The sequence below is a fragment of the Varroa destructor genome, unplaced genomic scaffold (assembly GCF_002443255.2).
Source record: "Varroa destructor unplaced genomic scaffold, Vdes_3.0 BEIS01000007.1, whole genome shotgun sequence".
In the NCBI taxonomy this organism is placed as follows: Eukaryota; Metazoa; Arthropoda; class Arachnida; order Mesostigmata; family Varroidae; genus Varroa; species Varroa destructor.
The window spans coordinates 28679063-28691227 of record NW_019211460.1 but is presented as its reverse complement, the minus strand read 5'-3'; the positions used below and the strand labels follow the sequence as shown (position 1 = coordinate 28691227).

The 12165-nt window shown below is 40.8% G+C and overlaps 1 protein-coding gene across 4 annotated transcripts in view; it reads right to left on the bottom strand.

Annotated features, from left to right (window-relative positions):
* The window catches only part of LOC111254741 (uncharacterized), a 288233-nt gene that overhangs the window by 4058 nt on the left and 272010 nt on the right, over nucleotides 1-12165 (bottom strand). For 3 of the 4 annotated variants that reach the window (XM_086975229.1, XM_086975228.1, XM_086975227.1), the window contains 2 exons: nucleotides 11530-11583; nucleotides 5747-5935 (listed from right to left, as the gene is read on the bottom strand). In XM_086975229.1, the coding sequence (XP_086831355.1) occupies nucleotides 5747-5935; nucleotides 11530-11583 (243 nt within the window). The remainder of the gene's footprint in view (nucleotides 1-5746; nucleotides 5936-11529; nucleotides 11584-12165) is intronic. The other variant, XM_086975230.1, reaches the window with a different exon arrangement.

Below are 12165 nucleotides of genomic sequence, written 5' to 3'. Positions count from 1 at the left end.
TGCCTATCAAGCAGTCCATCCTCTTACCAGGTCTCGTCTAATTCGGGCGGGTTTTCTTGCTATTCCACTTCTCTCACGTAACAGAATGAAAAAAGTGCGGGTATAGTAAAAAATAAACAGGAAACAAGCTTATGTATGCTAGCCAAGACACGAGTACGATCTGTTAAAGCTATTCTTTCATACTGCATATGGACGTCCAAAGGCAGCCGTTACTAGCTGGTAACAGATGACGGTCTAAGGAAGTTAAGGAAGTCCAAAGCAACAAAACAAGAGAATACAGAATTATAAAAGTAGGCTTACGTATCGAGTTTGCATTGAATATAGTACATTTAAATAAGGATTTGAAGCCGGAAGCATTGGAAGGCAGATGCAACGCATTTTGGTATAAACTAGGAACATCGTTGTCACCTTATGAGAGGTTCACGTCGTGCAGCTAACTCTATTTGATATGTTGAGGCACTGTCGAATCTACATAGGCCATTCACACACTCGCTAGAACGGGGCACGCGCACATGACGAAACAGCATCTCATTTACTGCTTAAACAGTTAGGCCATTTCGATCGCAGCTGTGTGCGCAAGCGTGTTGCATGAACAACACCTGCCGGTACTAGTCCTTAGAAAGGAATGCGCTAAGGATCTGCTAATATAACGTTCGCTAAGTATACAGACACTTGACAGCGAAGAATGCTTTTCAATACAATTAATATCTCGTCACAAAAATCCCAGCAGAGAACAAAGGATTCTTTAATCAGTCTATGTTGCTTCCTTAAACTGTTATGTCTAAATAACAATTGTGTTTAACATTAAGATCTTCTCTCGGCTTTTCTAGTAAAAACAGTTCTTTTCAGGGCCAGTAGAACGACCTTGAAATCTTCTCTAAGTAAGACTATCATTTGGAAAATGTTTATCATATGTATATTTGTAAACTCAGTTTCTTCCGCCTCTCTCTCTAAATATATATACATATATATATATATATATATATATATTTATTTATTTGTTTATTATATATACATTTTATGAAATGAGAGATAGTCGTACAACCTGTTCCTTTCCAAAATTTTTATTCTTATTTTCTATTGCATCATTTAGTTTTTTTAATACATTGATTGGCGTGATAATTACGCCATTAAATCTTGAATAATAAAAAAAAAACTGTCAGTTCGCGCTATAATGAAACGTTTCCTTTTCTGCCTGATTATTATGTATTGAGTGAAGATGTCTTCGTTTTACGGCAAACGAAGGAAAACGTTATTCTACGATTACTGTGCTTAAAGAAACATTAAATATTACACCATAGCCTCAGTTGCTTGAAGCAGACATTAAAATATCTATAATATGCTAGTACGATAATGTATAATCGTGGTAATAACAATAAACTGCATAATTATTCGGGGTACTGAGATTTTTAAGGGCAGCAAGGCCGCTTATTTATTTTTATCTTTCCTATCTAGGAATGAGGACTAGTCAAGAAATTTGAGGCCGAGCCGCGACGGAAGCTTCAGCTGTTACAGTCCGAACATGTACGAATTGCACAAAAACACCCATAAGCTGTTGCTGTTTTTATTAGTTGGATATATCTTATATAATTTAATCTGTTTCAGTTAAAAAACAGGGTGGAGGCGACAATAGTGGCGATTTGATATTCTGTCATTTACATAGATATGGTACCAAATCGAAGCTTTTTTTTTGTTTAATTATTACGGTCAGTTCGCGCTATAATAAAATTGAAACAGAACTAAAACACCGGTCATGTCATGGAGGCGAAGTTTTTCTGTGTGTAATTACGATATTAATTTGAGCGACCCTTATCACGGCTTTCTAAACGCTATTATTATTATTATTAGGACCGGTTGAGGTATCAACTCAAGGAATAAAAAAGTTTCTATATCTATTGGACTGTGCCTAACTTGTCTCGGAACTTTTCTACAATCCGTCCGAAATTTTAAAATGAGGCATCGATGCAACTATTTGTTTATGTTTTTTTTATCATTTCGCCTTAACTGGATCCGGCATTCAACACATATTTGACTCCTGTATTAAAAGGTACATTCAGCCTAGTGTCGTTTGTAAGTCTGTCGAATCAATGAAGACTATATGCATTGCACAATGTAATAGTCCTATTTTGGAAGTTGGTGCTAGTAGATTTCTATAAGTAGAGTGGACTAAAATCAAACTTGTATATCGCCTGTGTAGGCATTTTGAAAAATCCGGTTTCGTACCATGGCATCATAATAAGTAACAACCTATTAGAATGTAATGGCCGCGTATTAGGAAAGATGGAGATACCTCGAGTCCAAATATGTTATGCTATATCCCGGTAATAATGCCTTTAACTAAAAACGAACTTGGCAGATTGCAAGAAAAGCATTTATTAGGCTTCCATCGCACAGGTTGTTGACATACGTACTCGCAAAATCCGCGTATCAACTTCAAATCTACGGAATCAGCTCGGAGCTCCATTTGAATTATATCTGTTGGTTAATTTTGAATACGTCAGGAATAGAATGTGAACCTTTTTTTCATGAATATTGGGCATCTGTGCATGTACAGACCCGAGAAAGCCGCCATAGAGGTTTGTAGAATGTTGCAATATACAGAATATGCATTCGGTTACATTTCATAGATTGCATTAGAGCAGCGATTTACTCGGCACGGAATTTATGCTCAACAAGATAAGCGACTACTCAGGGGAGGCGTTTTGTCGCCGCTAGAATCTTCAGAAGTTAGGTAATATAGACTGGCTGTGCTATCCTAGTTAGCGTCCTTACGTGGACTCACCGTTGCTTACAATCGTCTATCTGGTAAGCGCTCGATTTTGTGCTGCCTGCTAAATGAATAACGGCATCAAAGACGAGGATACCATGCTGGTAATAGACAGAGAAAGTGCTTTGATCTTTTTCGTTTTTGTTGTCTCTCTCTCTCGCCTTCCTTTCATCATTCTTCTTTTCGTTACTTAGGAATCGATGTGTTAGCCTGGTAGGCCTCACGTTTCTAACGAGGGAGAGTTTCTTTTTAGCGCATGCTTTTTAGAAGGCTATTTGCGCAGGCCCCCCGCAACGAATAGTGTCCTCCTATTGCCTTCGGTCAATTAGCCCGTGGCATTTTTGAACCAGATTTTAGTGAGCTCCTGTTTCTCAGAAAGCTATGTATGTAGTCAATCTGACCCGACTTCACGCTGGGCCGCAGTTCCTTATCATCTTATCACCATTATTTTCGTGACTTGGCGATTTCTGATGGGACTGGTATGGTAAGCTAGATGTATCGAAAAGTCGACAGGTGCGTATCTAATTAAATACTAAGCTTTCATCATACATTACTTAGTATAAACTAGCAAAATTTTGTCCAGCGACGATGACGCTTTCTGGTCACTATCTTGCTTCTCTTTTCTTGAAAATTGCTAGTGATTAGACCCGTTGTTTCACGTTCGCTTACAATTACAATGGGCTAAAATGGTACGAGGGCATCGCTCGCTCAGTGACGCGCGTATCAGTATATATATATATATATATATATATATATATATATATGCGTATTCACCTCTTTATCTTTCGTGTCTTCCTGTTTCCGTCGTATTCTGTTTTACGTCGCTGTCACCATAAACACAAAGCCGTTTCTTTATACCAGCGGCACAGGGCATAGACATGAGACAGAAGCTTAGTGAACCATTTGACCCCGACGGGGCTTCACCCGAATCGGTAGGTACACAGATAGAAAAGGCCCGATCATTCGGAAGAAGAGACGAATCCGCTCTTCTACACGACAAAGCTAAAGCCGCACCGAGCAGTGCCTTTATTACGTTGTAACAAATAGTCTGTATTAAAACTACTTTGAATAAAAACTGGCTGATATGGCCATTCTAGATGTGAAACTATTGTTGTGTTGCAGTGATTAAAAAAAAATATCAGTGCAGCGCGTTGTTACGATATAAAAATTCCAATTGTTGTTTTATTTTCATTCCTCTAACTTACTATGTCATCTGTGGCTCAGCTGTTTGTAACGAAACTACAAACCACTCGTGACTGAGCTGTGCTTAGAATTTAACTGCAGTGAAAATGATACGTCTGATTCAATATTTGACTAGCTAACGCTCAGAGTCAAAACGTCGATCTAGGCAAAAAAATCAAATCAGAGACAGATCAACACATCGACACCAGAAATAAAAACTCTCTAGCACAAATACAAAGTACACCTGCCACAAACGTCACGCATTGTGACAACAATTACGACCAGCGTAATTTAAGTGTTTGGTAACAATAGACAGATAATAAATACGAAAAGCATTTTCAAAGTAAACGTTTTTACCTCTAAAACTTCTTAATGGACAAGTAGTTGATTAGGCAGTTTATAAGTGCGCGCGGTATCTATGGCAATATGAGCGGTTCAAACCCTCGAAACCCACAATTTAGCAGGTCTTTTTCTTTTTTTTTTTGTTCGTACCTAACCAATTATAATAAGTCACTGTGAAATGAGTGTTATCACGCCGCGGAATCTTGGCCTTATTATACTCTTAATCGAGAATTGTTTATAAATTTTTTTCTCCAAATCCTTTATGATAGTACGATAGGTAACCATTAGTAACAAAAGTTAACAATACTGTTGGCATCAGACATTTCTCTCAATGAAATATTCAGCTTATTTAAGATTTTTTCTGCAGTTTTGCCGATTCTATTGCTGCGTATAGCTTTCAACACGTTTGCGTTACAGTGGGATGGAATGAATCATAAACACAAAGATGGCTGATACCTTATAAAACGGAGATTAAAACATGACGTTTTTATTAATCTCTACTCCACGTAATGGTGACATGCATTGTAAACAGATGCCTAATTAGATATGTGTAGAGGCCACAACATTAAAATGCGAGCGGCAATGGTTCGCAAGCGTCGCCACCATTCCCATTTCAACATCTGCCTTAAAAAAGATGAAGCCAGCCCCTGCTTCACCGCCTGCTGGAAGAGCAATCGATGGCCTACAAAACGCTAGGTAAGCTTTTCTGTCCATATCATTATAGTTGAAGGTTAGCGAAGGAAACGGGTCTCAATGGAGCAGGGAATTAGGGCTAGTGTATGCGAGGCCTGTTAAACAGATAGGCAGAATTAGAAATGACGACGTTCGTTTTCGAGCTTCAAACTAGGCAAATAAGAGCTGGCAAGACGCAAGCTTGTCAGTACCAAAAAATCTCCCATTCACATCTCGGCCGCCGAGAAGCACCGCCTGCAAAATTGCTGGCAATGATTTCTTTGCGAGAAATTCAATGGTTCGTCACCGTAACCCAACTGGGCAGTATTATCATATCAGAGCAAATGGGCCGCTTCTGTTTTAATGGTACTATTTATATCTGACCAGATATATCTGTTTGATTTACGTTACCGTACGATTTATATGCTTTGTGGTAGGAAAAATCTAGAAAAGCTGATTTATCCCCTAAAATGAATCAAGGCTATATCCGCGGCAGTATATAGCTACAATGTAATAGGCTGTACAGTGAATGTACTTGATGCTCATAAAAATAATTAATTTCGGTGAATTAACTAATAGGACAGCTAATAGGATAAACCTTTCGCTTTGGGGGCGCTTCGCACCGCATCTGTTCATATCTGGGCCTGTTCTCCGGCACATGCACACAACTTAATGTAACACAGATATACTTTTTTTCAGCATATGTTTACTTAATCTTTTATAGTTGTTATCATCTCTGGGAGTGTATCACACATTATGAATCAAATAGAATGCAATACTTACGAAGTATGAAGTTCCCAGTCTTTCGATGGGTGAGAGATGTCGCAGGCGTGCAGTATGAGACAAAGAGACTTAGGTTTGTCAAGACTAAAATCATGGTGGCCCAATGCAGTTTTCATTGTTTTCACCTGCTGGAAATGCGACGTCATATCCGTCGCCAGCACCATCTCTATGACCAGCGATCGAAATTCTCTGTAATAGCCAACAAATCGTACGCATACGTACATATAAGGATCCCGTAGCTCACAATCGCAAACGGTGAAAGAGTACTTCATAAACTATTACTACGATATTCGTAGCACTGCTATATAACATACAGTATTTTCACGGAATTTGTTTTCAATGCTTCCGCTGAAAGGGCCTCATTAAAATAAACGCAAGGATTGCGAACATTGAGAAGCTGTAGTGTGTTTCCTGAAAAGCATATGGGATATCGATTTTTATCTTGTCTCCCATATGTTTATTGCGAAGGGATTATTCAGTAGTAACCTGGATGTATCAGAAATAATCTCGACGATTTCCCGATGCCAGTTTTTCTTTTTTGACAAAGGAGCCAACTAGCTAGAAAGATCCAGTACAGCCACTCGTCTCAACGACAAAAAAAAAAGTCTTTTTTTTTTGCTAAATAATAAATGTTATCCAACTAGTACATTGCAAGATGTTTCTATATCACAATCTTTGCTGATGTCGAATCGCATTAATATTTACTATGCTTTTATATCTGCGTCGCGAGTTGAACAGATCCGTACTTACCACAGATAATTAGACTGTCGTGCTTAATATAGTAGTAGTAACTAGGCGACCCCACTGAGGTTATTTCTCATTGTAACACGGTAAGCCTCTCTGATCCTTCAGAATGCTATAACTTTTTAATTACGATCGTACACCGCTATGCATCACAATGACCTTCTATTATGAATCTACATAATAATGATCGCCGGGGCCGCAGGTCCTATCTCTCTATTAACGAAGTATGACCGCTTTAGTATGACGATTGCCCAATTCGAAGATCGAATATGTTTCTATTATTACGATATTGAATGTTGTGTTTATAATATAGAGGAAGTTACCATGACAAGCATCCTTACTGCTACGTTATCACACGTACTTAATATATTACATATGCAGTACTCACTATATATGCTGTTGGTTAATCCAGCATTGTAACAACTATAGGCCGACCTTGAGAATTGGCGTGAAATTCATAAGCTGCTTATATGCACTTCCTCTGGCGAGGCTGAAAGGTTTTCATGACCTTTGGCCGGATAGCGTTTCCGGCTGAAACGGTTAGGTGCGGTCGACGTCTTATGAACGACTGCAGCAGTTCACAGGCACATCTGTTCATCTATAGACCGGACATCTCACGCGCTCTTAGCTTCTCCTTCTTCTTCACTTTTAGGAAAACCTAGGGGCGTTACAAAGCAAATTACAAGCTAGATCGCAGACTAGCAATTCGAATGCAAAGGATGACTGAAACTGCACAGCGACCGCCAGCGCCACTACGTGCCGCATAGCTTCACCCACAACTAAACAACGGCTGAGGCTAGATTTCTATCTACTTCAATGTCCTCCATGTCGCGTGTACCCGCCAGTTGAGTGCCTGTTTCGCCTTAATGGGCCTTTTCGCTGGTGCTATTACTACAGCTGTAACAAATGCCATAAATTCAGCACAGATATTGTCGAAGGCAAGGGTAAAAATAGAAGATGAGAAGGATCAGTTCGTGGTGTATTCACGGGTTTCCATCAGGAAGCAAGTGCAAGCTCTCCGCCGTGTCCTGCCATGACGGCAAAAACTGTAGTGAATTCAGGTAAAGGAGAAACGTCAAAGACAGTTCATTATTCCCTGGTATGCGTTCGTTTACTGATACTTTCCTGTTCGTTTCCTTTTCGATATGGCGTTCAGAGGCTTCCAAACACAGTTCCGACACAGTTCATACCAACTTTTTTTCTGGATTCCACTCGGTCGCGAGTGCTGGATAGCGATACCAGCGGGAAAATCACATACAGCCCACTCTACACCAATTCAATCCGACCGCTAGAGACGGAGCCACTAGCCCCCCGACACTGTTCTCGGACCTTGAGTGCTTCATAAAGTAATTGTAGGTACTCGTTGAATATGTTTCGGTAAGGGAAAGTGGAAGCGGAATTTGAGTGATTCGTTTCGCTATGGCCTAATATTTTTTCCCTCATTTTTCCATGTATATGTGTGTTTTTCCATATTTTTCCAGGCTAGTTCTAGGGCACATGTCATCGGTACGTTTCAAGGTCTGAGTCTAAATAAATGCTCCGAGCTTTAAGTCTGCTACTGTGACTCCGCGTTGCTTCATGCGTTGCCCATAACTCAAAATGTGTTTGTTCCGTAGAAGCAATAGCTCTTAGCAATAGTTAAGGATGGAAAAACTTCGATGCTATCACTGCAGGCATTTTGGAATGGTGTAAACATTGCATTTAGTTTACGTCTTCATTTTGGCTGCTTTCTCCAATACAGCTGGCAGAGGCCCAGAGCGTTTGATCTCGGTGAAACAAAAGCTCAAACCTAAGATTGAAATTGAGACGTTTTCATCTGTCTGAATCCTTCGGTTGTTGTCGGAAGACTGGTTGTGCATAGCCACCGTACTGTCGAATTCCTTAATCATTATACCTCTATATTTTACCTCCGGTACCGGCGTAGGGCATTCCACCAGACAGACGGTCGGCTCCCAGCACAAAATGAAGTTTGTCTGTGCCCGGGTTATTATACCTGTTGTTATTGAACTGAAATATATTTTTGAATTTCGCGCTCAGTACTGCCACTATACATTGTTTCAGACGGCATTGCTGATATATTTGTTTCGATGTCGTACTTGCAGTATTATTAACTTGCCATCAGTAAGGGTACTTGTGCTATACTATTTTACCGGTACATGTTTTTACCGAGCAAGCAATGTTAACAGGTTACAGAGATGGTACATGTTATGAATTTTTTTGTATACTATAATGATACTGGTGTTAGGTTTTGTTCAGGTAGATTTACACGTTACAGCATATCGAAACAAAAATCTTATCACTCATTGTATGCATTAGCTTAACAGCTATATCTTTGCTCGCTAATATTATATTCTAATATAAATATATTCTCACTTCGGAACATGGCCGAATACCGGTTGGCAGCCTCTTCCTTGAATAGAATTTTCGCCAACAGCCAATATACGGACGCAATGCAATGCTTTTGGCCGAGTGATGCCTCAATAGTCAATCTCCGTTCAAATGACAAACACAGAGCGATAAGTCTAGGTCGTGTGCGCATAGATACATGCTTAGATATATGTATAGAAATATTCGAGGTGATGCCGGTGATCCACTCCCAAATCGGGCGGAGATGGCAGCACGCTGACTTAGGCAAACAAACGAAAAAAATTATAGGCGTTCCACCTGAAGGTTATTATTTCCGATTGGTTAATTTTGCTCCCGTATGAGAAAACCCATATCGCTCGAACGAACACCTGTTTATGCTTAGTTACACACACCAAACGACCTACCTAATAACACATCACGCTCCTTTTTCATTCGCAGTTATGTTTTGTTGTATTTCCACATTGAACTATGCATTTCTTTTTTGCGACGCGACGCAATTCTGTGTCGCGAGTATCTTTAACAGCGTTCATTTGCCGAGGGATGCAGGAAATTGCTATTTATAATTACCGTACTGCCTGTACTAACAGATTCACTGCTTGATAAATATCGGATCTTATTCGTTTTATCGGCGTTTTCAAATCTTTCACGAAGCTACAACGGCTAGCCATTCAAAGAACTTGTGTATAAATGAGCTGGAAAAGCCACAGCGATTGAGAGCCAGCACAAAGGTGCAGGAACAGCCTAACTTTCTCTTTCCGCTTAAAGTCAACCGCTTAGCGCACCAGGCCTGTCACAAAGTGCTCTCAACTCAGAAAGGTTTTCATTCAAGCATTCTCTGCGCAAACTATACGTGTCTCATAAGACCTATGAATGCTTATTAGATAAGCGGCAAAATATTAGTTTGGCTTCAAAAGGGGCTCTTAGATCTCTCTAATCGAGTAATTCCAGGAGGAACACTGTATACGCCTACGTTCCGTGTAATCAGAAGTACACTTTGTAGCAGACTACATTTGCAAGCTAGGTTAAATGTACATCCCAGTCTTTTTCACCTGTCGGACAAACTGGCATATCGACTCATTGACCCGGTTGTGTCCTATACCACGCAGAGGTACGGTAAATTAACCCAGGTGAACAGGATTTGCATTCATTGCCGTCTTACGGAACTCATTTCATTGGGAAGACCATCACATTTCTTTAAAGTATTTAATTTTTAAGTAGTTAATGCTGACCTAAGGTGTTGTGCTTTGTGACAGTCCTTGCCTCAAGGTGTACATGCGGCTTATAATGCGGCTTTATTATAATGTATAAAAACTAACGTTACCATGTGGATTTGGACGGTAAAGGGTATCTTAAAAGCTGTCTGATTTACTGAACATTATTATATACCGCTCACGATCGACACACCGTTTGTATTTAAACTGACTCCGTCATGTATCGAAAAGCACAAGGATTAAGAATTTCTGTAATGAGTGAAAAAATGGTTTTGAACGTTCATCTCTCGTAGGCCAAAGCAAGTGGCCACTGAACCTACAAAAGGTAGCCACTTTCTCAGCTATCATACAACCACACACCGTCCCCCCGTATAAAACTTTGCGCTTTCGCTTGCTGTTTTCAAGCCAGTGTTCTTCATCCGTTATTCTAAAACTTATTTTTCCGCCTCACTGCTCCTCCTAAGTGGTGCACACACGCAATTTAATATGTACATAGCGAAGGTCGTCTGTCTTGTTGATCAATAAGACAATGCGCAAATGATGAATGAACGGGCAGTTAGATCTTATCGTAGAGTTATATGCTATGATAGGGACTCGTAGAAAAGCAGAGAACAACTGGGAAGTACAGCTTTGGTCTCATACGTTTGAAGACTCCGTGTGCGATCGAAGCCCAACCGACACATTCAGGAATCAGGCCATAATGTGGCAGCTGCATTACACGACTAGCCCTGCGCCTGCTGTAAAATAAAAGTTATCTTCTTTTTGGCTAAGGACTAGAAGCAAGCAGGTCAGTAGGTGGTAAGCGGTCCGCAGTCTAGGTCGTTGCCATCAATGGTAGGCAGACATTGTAACACGACAAATGTTTCAGACGCTCATCTCACACTATGCATCCTATCTGTACACTTGGCGAGCAGTCGTTGCTCTGTGGCATTTTTCCCATACGGGAGCAGGGCAACTTCAATGTCCCAATGGCACTACGTGCGAATAGCGGACCACATTCTTCACGCTTGGTTATAGTACATTGTATACTGTTGCTACTTTGATATTTTTTATGGGTCCGTCCAACAATGTCTAACAAGCTGCATGCTACTACCGTACCGAAAGTATGCTTCCCAACGTCATTGCACGTCACAAATAAGGGGACTACTTATTGTAGTGATTGGATTTCTATTATGACAAATAGATGATTCGCTTCTAGTTAATATGAATATGCCTGAAAAGTAGCTTTTGTTTGCATCCCTGAATATGTGTATGCTTGCTTCACTATCACAAGGGACAACGAAGATCCGAACAAATACGAGTGAACCGCCGCAAGAAAACCTTTATACGATGGCTCGTCAGCGCGTTGGCCGGAGGAAAATCTGCCATTTGCTTACCAATGGCAGCGATTTTCTAGGAAAACAATCAGGTGAAGGTTTTAGGACATGTGTTACGCGCGTCAGCTCTTACAGCGAAACTCACCGGCATCGAGGGACTGTGCGGGCTGCTGGCTCGGCCTGCACATAATGTTCCTGGCTGATTGTCGTTGGCATCACTCACAGTCGACGAGATCACACCAACATAAACAAGCAGAGGAGCAGGCAGAACGCCGTACTTGTTAGATAGTATAGTTACACCTACCTTGTTAAATATAGAGAAGCGCGCGGGAGGCGCGTTCCCGAAGGGTGAAAGCTAGCTAAGGGAAGAAAGGCAAGTTGGGAAGGAAGGGCCCCCACGCAAACAAAAATGAGTGATTCCCTTTACGCTAAGTTCCGAAGACCGGCTGGGGTAAGCCGCTAGCTAGAAGCACCAATAAGTAAAAACCAGCCAGGCGAGAGATGTGATGGAATTGAGCGAAACCACTGACAGCGACCGCGGGGTGCATAGGACGCACTGCATCCAATGGGCAAGAGAAAACTTAAACACACAATGTACATATATATACGGTGGGGTGTTTGCAGACAGCTTGTCTTTCACTGAGAAAAGAACATAGCCCCCTCAATAGGTCGAATAGGGCTTAGGACAAAGGCCAATGCCTAAAACTCTTGCATCGGTATCATACAAAAACTCACAGTGCAAAGGTGCGTGTTATTGTGCATACGCTCGTGGAGAATTAGG